Source organism: Jaculus jaculus, chromosome 16, assembly GCF_020740685.1.
Source record: "Jaculus jaculus isolate mJacJac1 chromosome 16, mJacJac1.mat.Y.cur, whole genome shotgun sequence".
Taxonomy (NCBI): Eukaryota; Metazoa; Chordata; class Mammalia; order Rodentia; family Dipodidae; genus Jaculus; species Jaculus jaculus.
Window position 1 is genome coordinate 75593255 of NC_059117.1, and position 16385 is coordinate 75609639.

General features: G+C 47.7%; 1 protein-coding gene across 1 annotated transcript in view; it reads left to right on the forward strand.

Annotated features, from left to right (window-relative positions):
* Positions 1-16385, forward strand: part of Adamts9 (ADAM metallopeptidase with thrombospondin type 1 motif 9) — a 189328-nt gene that overhangs the window by 153389 nt on the left and 19554 nt on the right. Inside the window, exons 32-37 of the mRNA XM_045135846.1 lie at positions 336-530; positions 2751-2883; positions 3315-3409; positions 3698-3792; positions 3878-4011; positions 6134-6225. Of these exons, the coding sequence (XP_044991781.1) occupies positions 336-530; positions 2751-2883; positions 3315-3409; positions 3698-3792; positions 3878-4011; positions 6134-6225 (744 nt within the window). The remainder of the gene's footprint in view (positions 1-335; positions 531-2750; positions 2884-3314; positions 3410-3697; positions 3793-3877; positions 4012-6133; positions 6226-16385) is intronic.

Below are 16385 nucleotides of genomic sequence, written 5' to 3' on the forward strand. Positions count from 1 at the left end.
GGTTTCTATGTCCCAGTCTGAATGTGACTCCCTCGATGGTTTCGGGCTCTTTTTTCCCTCCCTCGTTGGTTTTCTGCTGGGGACATTGCCCACCTAGCAAAGGGAACTTTGGTAGCAGCTGGCTGTCTCGCACCTCTCCCTCCAGGTCCAGAGAGGGGCTGGAGGTTACCATGTGCAGAAGCCTCAGTTCAGGCCGCATCCTCTCAGAGCTGGTCGAGATGAATGAATAAAAGTGGAGGGCACACTAGGGGTGGCGGGTGAGGGTCCATTTTGGCTGCTGCTGGAAGCTGATGGAACGTCCCCTCTCAACCCCTCTCTCTCCCCCGTCTGCTCAGTGCTCGATGAGCTGTGGAAAGGGCTACAAACAAAGGCTGGTCTCCTGCAGCGAGGTTTATATGGGGAAGGAAAATTACGAGTACAGCTACCAAACTACCATGAACTGCCCTGGCACCCAGCCGCCCAGCATCCACCCATGCTACCTGAGGGACTGTCCAGTCCTGGCTACCTGGAGAGTTGGAAACTGGGGGAGTGTAAGTACCCCACTGGATTCTTAGCTCCGAGGTCCCAAACGTTGTCTGAAACCCTCCCTTCCTGCCTGCAGCTTGGCAGGGCTAAGAGCAAGAGGAGAGCCTGTGAGGCCAGTGGCCCGGAGGTGAATCTTCCTGCTGCCTCCCCAGAGAATGAGGGGGTGAAATTTTGTATGCTTTTTCATCTAAAACATGGGAAGCTATGAAGATGAAATGAGTTAATGTATAAATGGCTCTTAGGTTATGATGGTACATTTTTATTCTGTGTGTATTTTAAACACAATTTTTTAACAATGACTTTGAATCTGATGCTTAGGAGTTACACAAGGGTGACTGTGTCCTCCTCCTGTTGTTAAAGAGACTATACATTCTTGTCTTTCTGTGTTGAGATAGCACAGAAAAAATGGCTAGACAAATTTGTATAATGTGGGGCTGGAGAGATGGCTTAGAGGTTAAGGTGCTTGCCCGTGAAGCCTAAGAGCCCAGGCTCATTTTCCCAGTACCCACGTAAGCCAGATGCACATGGTGGTGCATGCATCTGGAGTTCTTTTGCAGTGGTTAGAGGCCCCAGAATACCCATTCTCTCTCTCTTTCTCTCTCTCTCCCTCTCTCTCTCTCTCTCTCTCTCAATTTCTCAAATAAATTAATTAAAAATATTTTTAATGTATAATGTGTGGGAAATTATTAGGGTTAGAATCCTGGCTCCACCATTACCATGAACAAATTTCTTAATACTCAAGCCCCAACATTTCATATATATATATATATAGATATATATAGATACATAGATATTTGCCTTTTCAAAATTTTGAAAGTATTTACTTATTTGCAAGCAGAGGGAGACAGAGAGATAGAGAGAGAAGGAGAGAATGGGTGCACCAGGGCCTTTAGCCACTACAAAAGAACTCTAGATGCATGTGCAGCTTTGTGCATCTGGTTTATGTGGGCACTGGAGAATCAAACTGGGATCATTGGGCTTTGCAGGCAAGGGTCTCAACTGCTAAGCCACTTCTCTAGCCCCTTTTCAAATTAATTTTTAAAATTTTATTTATTTATGTATTTATTTATTTGAGAGAGAGAGAAAAAGGCAGATAGAGCAGATACACCAGGGCCTCTGACCACTGCAAACTCCAGAAACATGAGTTACTATGGGCATCTGGCTTATGTGGATCCTGGGGAATCAAATCTTGCTCCTTTGGCATGGCAGGCAAGTGCCTTAAGCAGTAAGCCATCTCTCCAGCCCTATGCTTTTCTTTTTAATACAAAAACTATGTAAAAATTAAACATTTGAGGGCTGGAGAGATGGCTCAGCAGCTAAGGCACTTGCCTGCATGACCTATGGACACATGTTCAATTCTCCAAGATTCATGTCAGCCAGAAGTACAAGGTGGCACATGTGTCTAGAGTTTGTTTGCAGTGGCTAGAGGCCCTGGGGCATGCCCATTCTCCCTCCCTGTCTCTCTCTCTCTGTCTCTCTCTCTCTCCCTCCCTCCGTCATTCTCTCTCTATCCCTCTCAAAGAAATTTTAAAAGTTTAAAAAAAGCAAAGCATAATTATCACAAATTACAAAGGACGAGTGCAGACTAGAATAATAAACAACTCACGTCAGCCTGGAGAGAAGAGATCCTCAATAATAATATTAATGTTAATCTATGAGCTCATTAATAATAATATTAATGTTATTATATAAGCTCATTGCAGTGTTTTCCCTTTTATATCCTTTGAATGGTCACTCTTCAGCTTCCCACTCCAAAGCACTTCATCCCTCTAGTCTGAGAGGTCCAGTCTGGCTCCAGTCTTTCATCTGTAATAATAGTAATGGTTGTTGTATCTCATGGGATTGTTGTGCAGTTTAAATGAGAAAAATGTGTTTATATAAGTACATATGATTATATAAACATGTATATGTATGTATGTGTGTGTATATATATATATGGTATGTATAAATGTTTTACATATATAGGCATCCTTGTAGTCTGTTGCGTACTGTTAGGAGACCCAAGTTACAAGCTGAGTCTATGGGGGACACACATTCAAACTGCCACAGGCAAATTTACATATATGTTACATATGTATAACGCCTAAATACATGCATATAGAGCTTCGCAGAGATTGGTCACAAATGTCAGGACCCTGAGGCTGCGTGATCCACACCAGCAAAAGGCCATGCCTCCCAGACCCCAGAACCTCCCACCAATGTACTGATGTTCCTTTCCTTTCCAGTGCTCTGTGTCCTGCGGCATGGGAGTGATGCATAGATCCGTACAGTGTTTGACCAACGAGGACCAGCCCAGCCACTTATGTCCCACTGACCTGAAGCCAGAAGAGAGAAAACCCTGTCACAATATTTACAACTGTAAGTTGTCTCTCTAAAGCCTCCTTCCTCCATCACAAAGAACAGCGGTTCTCCAGTTTATGTATACCTGCTCACCTTAGAAAGGCAGATGTGGGCTGGAGAGATGGCTTAATGGTTAAGGTGCTTGCCTGCCCAGGCTTGATTCTTTAGGCCTCAAGTAAGCCAGATGCACAAGGCGTAACACATGTCTCTGGAATGCATTTGCAGTGCTAAGAGGCCCTGGTGCACCCATTCTCTCTCCCTCTCTCATTCTCTCTCTCTCTCCCTCTCTCTCTTAAAAAAAATAAAATTTTTTAAAATGTAGATATTCTTTGAATTTTTGTTTAAATACACCCCACTGCTAATTAGATGTGGATGGTGCAAGTCATTCCACTGGGGGCAAATTGTGTGTCTCATAGCGTTGATGCCCTTGCTTGTGGTTCATGGTCCAGGTGAACTTCCCCAGAGCTGTAAGGAGGCAAAACGACTCAACGGCGCCCGTGAAGACGGAGAATACTTCCTGACCGCCAGAGGGAAGCTCTTGAAGGTAAGTGCTGAACATCCGCCTTTGTTCAAGAATGTTTTTAGAGCCCTCACTGCTCCCTTTCTGAGCGTCTGTTTTCTGGTCTCTCCAATGCGTGTTTGTTTGTTTGTTTGCAAGAAGGGGGGGGCATGCCAGGGCCCCCAACCATTGCAAATGAACTCCAGTTGCATGCACCTCTTTGTGCATCTGGCTTTTCCTGGGTACTGGGGAATTGAACCCAGGTGGGTAGGCTCTGCAGGTAAGCTCTTTAACTGCTGAGCCATCTCTGCAGCCCTCTAATGTGTCTTATAGGTGTTCTGTGCGGGGATGCAGTCTGACCATCCAAAGGAGTACGTGACACTCGTTCATGGTGACTCAGAGAACTTCTCTGAGGTTTATGGGCACAGGTAGGCAGTGGGCCAGGCTCAGAACACCTGGAGGTCCCCAGAGAAACATTCCCATCCTTACCAGAACCTTCTCTCTTTAACTTAGGTTGCACAACCCTACAGAGTGTCCCTATAACGGGAGCCGACGTGATGACTGCCAGTGTCGAAAGGATTACACGGCCGCTGGGTTTTCCAGCTTCCAGAAGATTCGCGTAGACCTGACTAGTATGCAGATAATAAGTGAGTGTGCTGCGGCGCCCCATGGGAGGGTGCTCTTGTTCCCCTCGGTGGGCAAAAGGGCCTTATGGGTGGTTGAGAGGCTGAGGAAACCAGAGATGTCACATGAGGAGCTTCCAGTCCAGCAGTGGCCATCCTACTGTAAGCTCTAAGGGGCTGGGGCCATATCTGCCCTTAGTGTTTTACACACAGGGCAGCTCCATCTGATGTGTGTTGAGCAAAGGAAGAGAGGGAGGGAGGGGAAACGTAAAAAGGAGGTAAAAGTGCACAGAAGTATTGCGTGTGGATCCACAGGCCAGCACCCCAAACACATGACGTTGTGACTAAGACCTCAGGCGGAGGGCAGGGTGGTGGTACACACCTACCACCATTATTTCTGCCAGCACTCGAGAGCCGGTGTGGAGGTTCTAGCAGGGAGCTGAGCAGCTTCAGGAGAGGCACACATAGAGCAGTGGGAAAGGAAGGGACGCCTGTCTCACCAGCCAGATCAGCCCTGGCGATCAGCGGGGTGACAGATGTCGCAGCCAGATCGCCCTCACATCCTATGCCAACATTAGAGGTGGAAGTAGGAGGATCAGGAGTTTAAGACCACTCTCAGCTATATGGCAACTTTGTAGCCAGCTGGGCTACACTGAGACCTTGCCTGAGAGAGAGAAGAGAGGAGAGAGAAAGAGAGAGAGAGAGAGAGCAAGGCCTTACAGTTAAGAAGGAGCTGAGGACCCAGTGTTGATATGGTTAGGCTAAAGATAGCAATGGATGTTTCTAGAGCCAAAGAAACAACAAAACCCCCATAGCAAAGCAATTTTTGGGACAGTAATCCCCCCACATTGCTCCCCCAGTACATTATGCACGCATGCTACACACACACATGCACGCACACACACACACACGGAGAAAGCTCATTTTACCTGATTGCCCACTTATGGAAGAAAAATGGAGCCTACAATTACGTTTCTTTAAAAGCCTGCTCACAACCCGATTTTATACTCTGGTCCACACTGTGTTTCTGCTGGGGACATTAATCATGGGGCTGGGTGAAGACAGAGGAGCTGTCTAAACATGTTCCCGTGAACAGAAGGGAAACAGAAATAGTGGATAATTAATTTTTTCTCATTAACATTGCACCCATAATATTACATTGGTTTCCTCTTGAGGGAGATTAAATTTGATTGTACTAAGGTGATTGGGGGGTGTTTTACTTTTTTGTTGTTGTTGTTTTTACTGCTGCCAGGTAGACTGATGAGAGCTAAATGCACAGGGGACTGCTGGTCCTTGCTGTGAAAAACATCCTAGCTGCTGCAGTAGACACAGGGCCTCCTTCGCTGGCAGAACGGAGCTGTTTGATTTTCCTCCCACCAAAGTAGGGGGTTTGCTACAGAAGGCTTTAAGTGTAAGACCATTCCTGAAAGGCAGAAAGAGAAAAAAACAATTAAAGCTTATGTCACCCCGCAGCAAGCCTCCGTGACCTTCCCCAGTGCTCTCGTTCCATTCTCCCTGGGCAGAGATGATGCTGAGAGCAGCAACAGCGTTCAACACATGAAGTGTGGTCAGCATTGTTCTCAATGGCTGTTCTCAGAAATGATAGGCTCGCCCCAAACTTGAGAAGCTACTATTAATAATTTCAAGATGCGAATTCTAATTGCCCCACATTTTGGCAAGAGCAGTTGCCTAGGAGCCACGAGAGGACAGAGGAAGTCTCATGGACTAGTCCCAACGTAGCTGGAAATACTTGCCTGGCTTTTTGCCCCCCCCCACCGCCTTAAGCCTGAGACACAGCCCAGCAGGAGGTTCCCCAGCACAATCACACTGTGCTTAGCCGAGTCCTACTTATGTAGGAATTGATTCCAAAGTCATGTTCGCCCTCTTTTTGGCTCCCATCCTCCAAGGAGACAGTCAGTCGGTGCTGATAAAGAAATGAAGCTCTCAGGACCACAGATGTAGGGAAGAAAACACATCTGGATCCCATTGCTCACTAAGCATTCATTTTTTTTCTTTCTCTCCCATTCCTTCTTATTATTTTTCTTACTCTTCTTCCATTCGGTCTCCTTGTGAACATCCTGCCCCTTCCCTATCTCTCTCCCCTCTTCTTCCTTCCTCTCCCTTTAACCCTTTCTCCACCCCACAGCCACTGACTTACAGTTTGCAAGGACAACTGAAGGACATCCTGTCCCTTTTGCCACCGCCGGGGACTGCTACAGTGCCGCCAAGTGCCCGCAGGTATGTCCTCAAAGCTTTACCCCTTAACAAGGGCCCATCACTCAGTCCACCTCAGTTCCTCTGTCCCTGGGTGTGTAATTCAAACCACCGCTGTGTGGGTCACTTTGGACACACTGAGTCAAGGTGGTCTCCACATGCTCAGAGTCCAGTTCAAGCATTTGACTCCAAAGAGTGGTATCTGGGAAAACACAACCACAGGCCTGACTGCCTCATTCAGAAAGATCCCGACTAGGGCCTGGGGAGATGGCTCAGCCAGTAAGGCGCTTGCCTCATCAGTATGAGGACCTGAATTCGATGCCCAGCCACAAAGAAAGTTCTAGGTGTGGTGATACATGCCCGTCGTCCCAGCTCTGTGGAGATGGGGGCAGAAGGATCCCTGAAGCTCACTGGCCAGCTGGTCTAGCCTAACTGGTGAGCTCCAGACCAAGGAGAGACCCTGTCTCAAAGGAGGTGGATGGTGTTTCTGAGGATGACACCAAGGTTGTCCTCTGACCTCCACAGGCATACATACACATATGCACACATACCCATACACACATCAGGAGGTACATATACACATATGTACACACATGCAAAAACTACAATGGCCAAGACTTAGAAACAAATTAGATGTTGGATCCAAGGGCTTGGATTGATAAATTATAAATCTTTTTTTTTAATTTATTTATTGGAGAGAGATAGAGAAAGATGAGAGAGAGAGAGAGCAAGCAAATGGGTGCACCAGGGCCTCCAGCCATGGCAAATTAACTCCAGACACATGAGCCACCTTGTGCAACTGACTTACATGGGTACTGGGGAATTGAACCTGGTTCCTTAGGCTTCATAGGCAAGCACTTTAACTGCTGAGCTACCCCTCCAGCACAAATTATAAATCTTAATAAGACCAGTAGTGCACAGAGCTAGAAATTCTTACTGATAGACTCTCCCACAAAAACCTGGTCTTGTGGCATTTTCCAGTATCTGTGGTATACATTCTCCTCATGGCTGATTTAAGCTATCAAGTACATGTTGTTAGATGGGAAAAAGGCACACAGAATTGACTCCACAGACCAGTTTAGAGCCAGACATAGTGGCCCAGTCCTATAACCCCAACTATGAAGGAGGCTGAGGCAGGAGGATCACCAAATTTCAAGCCTACTGGGCAATAGAATGAATTCAAAGCCAGCCTGGAAAGTTACTGAGACCCTGCCTCAGACACATTTGACGCAGCCCTGGTACCAAGCAAAACCTGATAGAAACAAAAAAAATAGTACAGGCGGGCCAAAATACACCACAATGAGCTGTTAAAAATTCTGAATATTAGCCAGGCATGGTGGCATGTGCCTTTAGTTCCAACACTAGGGAAGCAGAGGTAGGAGGATGGCTATGAGTTAGGGGCCAGCTTGTAACTACACAGTAAGTTCCAGGTCAGCCTGGGCTGGAATGAAACCCTACCTTGAAAAATCAAAAACATTTAATATTGTACAATATAGTAAAATACATATGGGGATATGGAATAAAAAAGATGAAAATTACTGTATTTACTATAATGTGTTTTGAATTGATTTCAGCTGTTTGTGTGCATATGTGTGTGTGTGTGTGTGTGTGTGTGTGTGTGTGTGTGTCTATATGCATGCATGCACATGTGTGCTTTATAGGACAGAGAACTGATATCAGGGCTCCATGCATGCTAAGCACTTGTCCTATTGTTAAGCTACACCTTCCACGTCAGCCCGTATTTTTAGGAAACCGAGTAAATAGAGAAAATACGTGAATGTGCTTTATCAAGCTATTAGTGGGGTGGCGTGGTAAATGTAATGCTGCTGAATGAGCACATTTTGGGCCTGTGGAGATGTGAGACTTTAGCACTTTCTAGAGGCTTCCTCCGTGGTCATAGGTCTCCATGCTGTGCATATCTGTTCTCTGCAGTCGTAGCATTGACCATGACTTCATCCACCTTCATGAGGGTGGATGTTCTCTGGCTCAGCTGTTAGGCACGATTTCTACAACAGCGTTTCCTCTTACTTGGTAATTTCAGTTCCCTCTTTGGTCCTAACATCTCTTTTGGAAACCTCTGTGGAGTGTTTCATGTATGTTTCACTCTCTCCATTCCTTTTGTTTTAATATTTTATCTTTCATTTGCAAGCAGAGATATACAGACCCAGATAGACAAACAGACAGAATGGATGCTCTAGGGCCTCTAACCACTGCAGACATACTACAGGTGCATGTGTCAACCACTTTGTTCATCCGGCTTATGTGGGTAACGGGGAATCGAACCCAGGTCTTTAGGCTTCGCATGCAAGTGCCTTAATCTCTGAGCAGTCTCTCTAGCCATAGTCTTAGCTGATCAGCAGACATTGCCTGAGAGCTCACTCTGGGCTAAACACCATCCTTGTAACTGGAGATTCTCCCATGTCCAGCCCCAAGGAATCCATGGCCTATTTCAGGCATACAAAGTAAAATGCTGTGATGTGATCATACATTCTAGAAATCCTCTTGGACTGAGCTTGGGGCTCTGTTGATGTCTTGCCTTGGCTGGTTACCCTCACAGCGGCGCTCACATCCACAATGCAGGCTCAGCATCTCCTCCCCTTCCGTTGTTTTGGCACTGTGCAGTTGTAGGCTCTCTTCAGAGGTGGGTCCCCTTGGAACACACTGGATTGTTCAACCTGGACCAGGGTTGCCAAACAGCCAGCGGCCTTTGCGAGAAGTGCAGTGCTCGAAGGCAGGGCGTACCTCATGCATCTCGCCTCGCGGACAGGAACCTTGGCCCCAGTGTTGTCTTTGAGTTGTTCAAGGCCTTCGCATAACCCTGTTCAGCTGTATTACTGGTAGACGCTTGGCCAACAAAAATCCTGCCTTGTAGCAAGTTCCCAATTTTCGTGGTGTAAATATCCTCCCCTGGGCAACTGAAGCTCACTTCATGAACCTTCAGAAGTGTTGGGGGGTGGGACTGGAGGACGCCTTCACGATACCAGGCACTGTCTCTGTAAGATGGGTTGCATTTACCCCCGACCACAGAATCACCCAGAAATAAATTATCTTCTAAGGAGTAAGTATTACATCAGCCCCAAGCTTTAAAGAGCATTGCTAGACATTCTAAAGAAATGGAAAAGAAGCTTGCCAGGAGAAAGACAAGACGCCGAGGACCTAAGGGTGGAAGGAGCCTGTCTGGGGTGGGGGAGGATGGCTCAGTCGGTGAAGGCTTGCTATGCAAGTATGAGGTCTGAGCTCTGATCTGCAGCACAGTCCTAAGTGCTTAGCGTGGCAGGCCTGGAGCCCGGTGCTGGGACGGTGGGGGCAAGAGAGTGCCTGAGGCCAGATCGGTGAGCTCTGGGTTCAGCAGTAGACCTTGTCTCAGCAAAAAAAGTGGATGGGCTGGAGAGATTGCTCAGTGGCTAAGGTGCTTGCTTGTAAACCCTGACGGCCGAGGTTCGATTCCCCAGTACCCACATAAAGCCAGATGCACAAAGTGGTGCGTGTGTCCCAAGTTCATTTGTGGCAGCAGGAGGGCCTGGTATGCCCACACTTTCTCTCTCTCTCACTCTCCCCTCTCTCTACCTCTGTGTGTGTATTTCAAATAAATAAATGAAGTATTTTTAAATAAATAATAAATCAAGGTGGAGACCAACAGAGCGAGACACCCAGTGTCAACTCGTGGCCGGCACTCACATGCCTACATGTACACATGTGCCTACACTTGTGTGCCCGCCACACACAAGCACCCGCTCTCATATACACACACGCACGTGGAACGGCACACAGGAGGTCTTTGCTCCATCACCGGCGCATGACAGCTTCGGGCGTCCGGTTTCTTTGGAACATCAGATAACCTCAGCACCCCACCAGTGGGGTCACCATTCAGTGGGAAGTTAAGAGATGACCCCGTCCTGCCTTGTCCAAACGCCTTGGGATTTTCTCCTGGCTTTGGGCACGTCCATTGGGAAGTAAATCCTTAAGTAAACGAAAGGTCATTTTCTTTCAGTTCTTTTGGTAACATGCAGACACATGGACGGGTTTGCTAAATCCTGATGAGACAGTTGGGCAACTCCGAGCCAGGGAAAACTTCCTTTGTGCTGTGGTCTTTGTGCCTGGCCATTTCTTCAGAGTCTGCGGAGTTCTTTTAGGGTGCCTTCCACATTTATGAAGCACCAACTGACTCATTAAAAAAGAGGCCTCTCTGCGCCTCTCCGTTCTTCCCTCTGGGGATTTATTTCTCAGTAAGACTAAGTTCCCTGAGAGGCCTCGCCTCAGCAGATGGCTGGAAGCTGGGTTTTTTCTTTCTCATCACAGAGTACTCAGCACTGATACCAGTGACACCAGAATTAATAGCCACATGTACCAAGCCTTTCCCGGGCTTTAGGCTCTGCGCTCCGCGTGTCTAAGACAGGAGCATGGCGTCCTCACAACGTCCCAGGAGAGGAGGAAGGAACGACACGGCAAGGCGGCTAAATCACTTGCCCAAGCCACACAGCTGGTCTGGATTTGACCACAGACATTTCTTAGATTACTTTTATGATAGTAGATGTGGCTCTGATTCTGCTGTTGGGCAAGATTTCTGGATTGTTTCCTCTTGTTAGATTAGAATGGGGATCCCTCTTTGGTCCAAGTACCTCTTTGGCAAACCTCTGTGGACTATCCCATGTGTGCATAACTCTACATCACTGTATTTATTTATTTATTCACATGCATGCATGCATGTACCAGGGTCTCTTGCCACTGCAAATGAACACCAGACACATGCACCACTTTATATCTGGGATTTAGGTGGGTGCTGGGGAATCAAACCCAGGCCGACAGACTTGGCAAGTGTCGCAGTCAGGTTTGCATTGCTGGCAGAAATCACCCAATCAATAGTAGCTTTTGGGGGAAAAAAGGTTTATTTTGGCTTACAGACTCTAGGGTAAGCTCTATGATGGCAGGGAGAAATGATGGCATGAGCAGAGAGTGGACATCACCCCCTGGCCAACATAAGGTGGACAATAGCAGCAGGAGAGTGTGCCAAACACTGGCCAGGGGACACTGACTATAACACCCAATAGCCTGCCCCCAACAATACAGTGCCTCCAGGAGGCTTTAATTTCCAATTGCCGTCAGCTGGGGAAAGTAGCATCCAGAAGACCTGTTTATAGGGACACCTGAATCAAACCATCACATTCCACTCCTGACCCCATAAACTGATAACCATCCATGCTGTAAAATGCAATGCATTCAGTATGACTTTAAGAGTTCTCATAATTATCAATCCTAATGATGTTCAAATATTCCCATAGTTTAAGATCTTTTAACCAAACCACAATACCAAAAACAGCCTCAAAAAAACCATAATGGCACAGAATAAACATTCACACTGCAAAAGATGGCATTGGGCATAGCAAAGAAATACTCAACCAGTAAAGATTTAAAACAACCAGGGCAAGCATCAAACTCTGTACTTCTAAGACCAACAACTCTAACCACTGACAAGTCTCTAAGTCCAATAATTCTAACCAGCAACAAGTCTCTTAAGTTCCAATTCCGCCTCTCCATCTCTAGGCTACTCACAGTCCTAGAAAACTTCACTGAGACCAGAAGCTTTCCCTAGCAGCCATCTTGTGGTCCCGGCATCTCTACTGGGTCTCCACTGCAACCCATGGTTCATCCTCATGGCTCCATTGGGTCTCCATGCAGGCATCCAGCAAACCTGCTTCACACTGCCCATGGCCATTTCCAAAACACAACACAGCATTGCAATTCTAATGACCCTCTCTTTGCTGCATTTTGTATACTCCATAATACCAGGTAGGGTGCCAGTTTGTTAATCCAAGAGGGAATAAAGCAGACTTTGAAGAACAGGACATTTCTTGAGCACCCAGGCCCCTTTAAAGGAGTCTACATTCTTCCTGTTGTCCCAGTGCAGGTCAGCTAGCCCAATCTCAAAGGTTATAATCTCTCCTATAATTACAGCTGAATGGGGAGAAGTTTCAGGCCAAAAATTTCATTTCTGTGCCATATCCCTCTGCTCATACCAGTCCATTTCTGGGCAATGCATCCCTGCACAAGTTCTCAAGACATGGACATAACAGCAAGCTTCTCACACAAACTGCTTCTAGCCAGTACAAACAAAGCTCTTTCTCACCCTCATAAGCCAATCCATAGTTCTTATTACATTCAGGTCTTTCAATTGTGATCAGAATAGTCCATCAAGCTATACTTACAGCACTGCAAGGCGTCTCTTAGGCCAAGTTTTCAAATCCTTCCACTTTTCTCTTGTAAATCACCTCTAAAAGGCCAAAACCACACAGTCAGGTGTCTACAGCAAATGACACCACTCCTCAGTGCCAACTTTACTGTTACAGTCAAGTTCGCATTGCTGGCAGAAATCACCCAACCAAGAATAGCTTTTGGGGGAAGCTACATGATGGCAGAGGAAATGATGGCATGAGCAGAGGGTGGACATCAACCCCTGGCCAACATCAGGTGGACAACAGCAACAGGAGAGTGTGCGAAACACTGGCAAGGGGACACTGGCTATAACACCCATAAGCCCACCCCCAACAATGCACTGCCTCAAGGAGGCATTAATTTCTAATTGCCATCAGCTGGGGAGACTAGCATTCCGAACACCTAAGTTTATGGGGAACACCTGAATCAACCCGTCACAGCAAGCAAGCATCTTTAGCTGCTGAGCCATTTTCCCAGTACCTCTCCGTTGCTTTTATGCTTTTAAGATGTCAAAAACAAGGACTTTATGGGTAAAAAGATCTCAGAAGAGAGGCAGGAGGAACATCTGGCCCTTATTCCTCTGGGTGGAAAGCGCACATGAGCAGCTGGGGTATGTTCTGAAGAGCTGGTCCCCGGGAGAGAGAGGGTCCGTGTGTTCCGGCATCTGCATGCGTCCCCGCCTGGGAAGACACCTAGCAGGCTGTGTGGAGCATGCCCGGACACAAGAAATCCCATCCCTGGTGAAGCTGCTGGACTAGGACTCCAGTCAGCTGCAGAAACCTGTTAGGATCTTCAGTGACAAGACAGATCACATGTCTCCTGTGCGGTGCAGTGGGACAGGCCATCGCAGTGGGTGGCAGAACAAGAGAGTAAGAAAGCAGGGCTGTCCTTGACAGCAGAATGGCCATGGTTGTGGTGAGAGGCGAGGGCCCTCCAAGTAGCAGTGGCAGTAAGAAGGTGGCAGGGGCCTAGAGAGATGGCTTAGTGGTTAAGTGCTTGCCTGTGAAGCCTAAGGACCCCGGTTCAAGGCTTGATTCCCCAGGACCTACGTTAGCGAGATGCACAAGGGGGCGCACACGTCTGGAGTTCATTTGCAGTGGCTGGAGTCCCTGGCGCGCCCACTCTGTCTCTATCTGCCTCTTTCTCTGTCTGTTGCTCTCAAATAAACAAACAAACAAAAAAAGTCTTAAAAAAAAAAAAAAAACAAGGTGGCAGGGCAGCGCATGTCAGTGTTCCCAGCGCACGGCTGGCTGAGGCAAGAAGATGGTTGGGTTCCAGGCATCGGGGATATACATTAAGAATTTGGTAATAAATTAATTTTTAAAATGGCCAGCAACAGAACAGTATATGCAGCTGCCCGCAAAGTCCTCGAGGACTAGAGAGACTGCGCAGTGGGTAAGAGCACTGCCCATGGCAAGCACGAAAGGCGCCAGGCAGTCTGAGCGCTATTGCCGCAACCTCCCTGTGACTCCAGTCCTGCAGGGGAGCAGAGACCTGAATTTCGGGAGTTTGGGAAAAAACTGACAGGCTCTGGAATCATTAAGAGAACTCGGCTCAAATAAGAATAGAAAAGCTAACCAAGCATGGTGGTACACGCCTTTAATAACAGCACTCTGGAGGCAGAGGTAGGAGAATCGCCATGAGTTCAAGGCCACCCTGAGACTACATAGTGAATTCCAGGTCAGCCTGGGCTAGAATGAGATACTACCTCGAAGAAAAAAAGAGAGAGAGAGAGAGAGAATAGAAAAGCTGCCAGGCGTGGTGGTGCACACGTTTAATCCCAGCCCTCCTGAGACACAGGTAGGAAGGTCACTGTGAGTTCAAGGTCAGCCTGGGATTAGAGGGAGTGCCAGGTCAGGCTGGGCCAGAGCGAGACTTGACCTTGAAAAAGAGGAGGAGGGAGGAGGAGAAGGAGGAGAGAAAAGCTATTGAGCAGGGAGCCGCTGCTGTTCTGTTCAGGCCACCGCAGGCCAGTGCCCCCTGCCACGGGGTGGGGAGCACATGGGACGCTTCATGGGCACATGCCACACGCACATGCCCACACCACACATGCAAGAGAGGGCCTTCCGTCGCATCCCCTCACTTGTTTCCCAGGTTTTGTCATACTAACCTAGTTTGGAAATGGGCTCAGGAACTTAGGCCATTTGACCATAGTCCTCTGAAGAAGCTGTGTGAGCAGACATTCCAGAATAAATCCGCCCAGGCTTTCTCACCCTCAGTGCTTTGAACATCGGGGGCTGGAGCTGGATAACTCCCTGTAGGGAAGCTGTTCTGGGACATGCAGGCAACCCCACCGCATCCTTGGCAGCCACCTGCTGCACGCTCCCTCTGCCCTCCTCTGCCACCAGTCAAAGTGACCAAAACTGTCCCCACCAGACACGGCCCACTTTCCCTGAGTGCATATCATCCCTCCTGAGGCTCCCTGACCGTGACCACTGCGTGTCACCAGGCTGGAGAGATGGCTCGGTCAGTAAAATACTTGCTGTGTGAGCATGAAGACCTGAGTTTGATCCCCAAAACCCACATTAAAAACCAGGCACTGGGCTAGAGAGATGGCTTACGGTTAATTGCTTGCCTGTGAGGCCTAAGGACCCCAGTTCGAGGCTCGGTTCCCCAGGTCCCACGTTAGCCAGATGCACAAGGGAGCGCATGCATCTGGAATTCATTTGCAGTGGCTGGAGGCCCTGGCGTGCCCATTCTCCCCCTCTCTCTCTCTATCTCTTATCTGCCTTTCTGGCTGTCGCTCTCAAATAAACAAATAAATAAATAATTTTAAAAAAATAGGCATAAGCTGAGCATGGTGGTGCACATCTTTAGTCCCAGCCCTCGAGAGACAGAGGTAGGAGGATTGCTGTGAGTTTGAAGCCAGCCTGTGCTATAGTATGACACTACCTCAAAAAAGAAATAAAACAGATATGGGGCCTGGAGAGATGGCTCAGCTGTTAAGGCACTTGCCTAAAAAGCATAAGGACTTAGGTTCAATTCCCTAGTACCCACATAGAGCCAAGTGTACAAAGTGGTGCATGCATCTGGAGTACATTTGCAGTGGCTACAGGCCCTGGCACACCCATTCTGTCTGTCTCTCTTCTTTCTATCTCTCCCTGCTTGCAAATAAATAAATAAACAAGTAAATAAAATGTTTAAGCTGCATATGGTGGTGCACACCTTTAATCCCAACACTTGGGACACAGAGGTAGGAGGATCACTATGAGTTCGAGGCCAGCCTGAGACTACATAGTTAATTCCAGGTCCAGAGTGAGACCCTACTTCAAAAAAATAAAAATAGGTATGGATGGTAGCATGCACTGTAATGCCAAGCACCAGGGAGACAGACAGGAGGTTCCCTGGGACTTGCTGGCCACCCATCCTGGCATACTTGAGGAGTTTCAGGCCAGAAAGAGACTCTGTGTCTAAACAAACAGCAACAACGAGAAAGGTGACTAGCACCGCCATTGTCCTCTGACCACACACACACACCAGCCTGCACACACAGGTCGGTAAATCTCCAGTCGCCTCAGGAGCAGAACCCTCTGTCCCATTTCATGTGTGTGGAGCCCCAGAAAGGCTTGCACATCCTATTAATACGTATTTATGAAAATGACACGGAGTGGAGACCCCTAAGCTGCAAGTGGCCCCAGAAGTCTTAGCTGAAGACCCAGGATGTGATATTTACTGAGATGCTCTGCAGTGCCCAGGTGTCTGTGGCAACCCATGGTTGATATACTGGGTAAAGCAACACTCGCTAACCCCTTACCTTCAATTCTCCACTGTTATGTGGAAGAAACAGAAGAGAAACTTACAAAGCAATTAGCAACGGCAGGACAGGTGCTGGTGTTTTTGCTACAGATGTCAGTGTTTCTTCTAAGTTCCAGCCATACACATGATTTATTTGTTTACTTGAAGTCATTTATTGTTTGTTTATTTTTCAATACTTTGTGCGTGTGTGAGGGGGGGGATGCCAGGGCCTCCAGCCA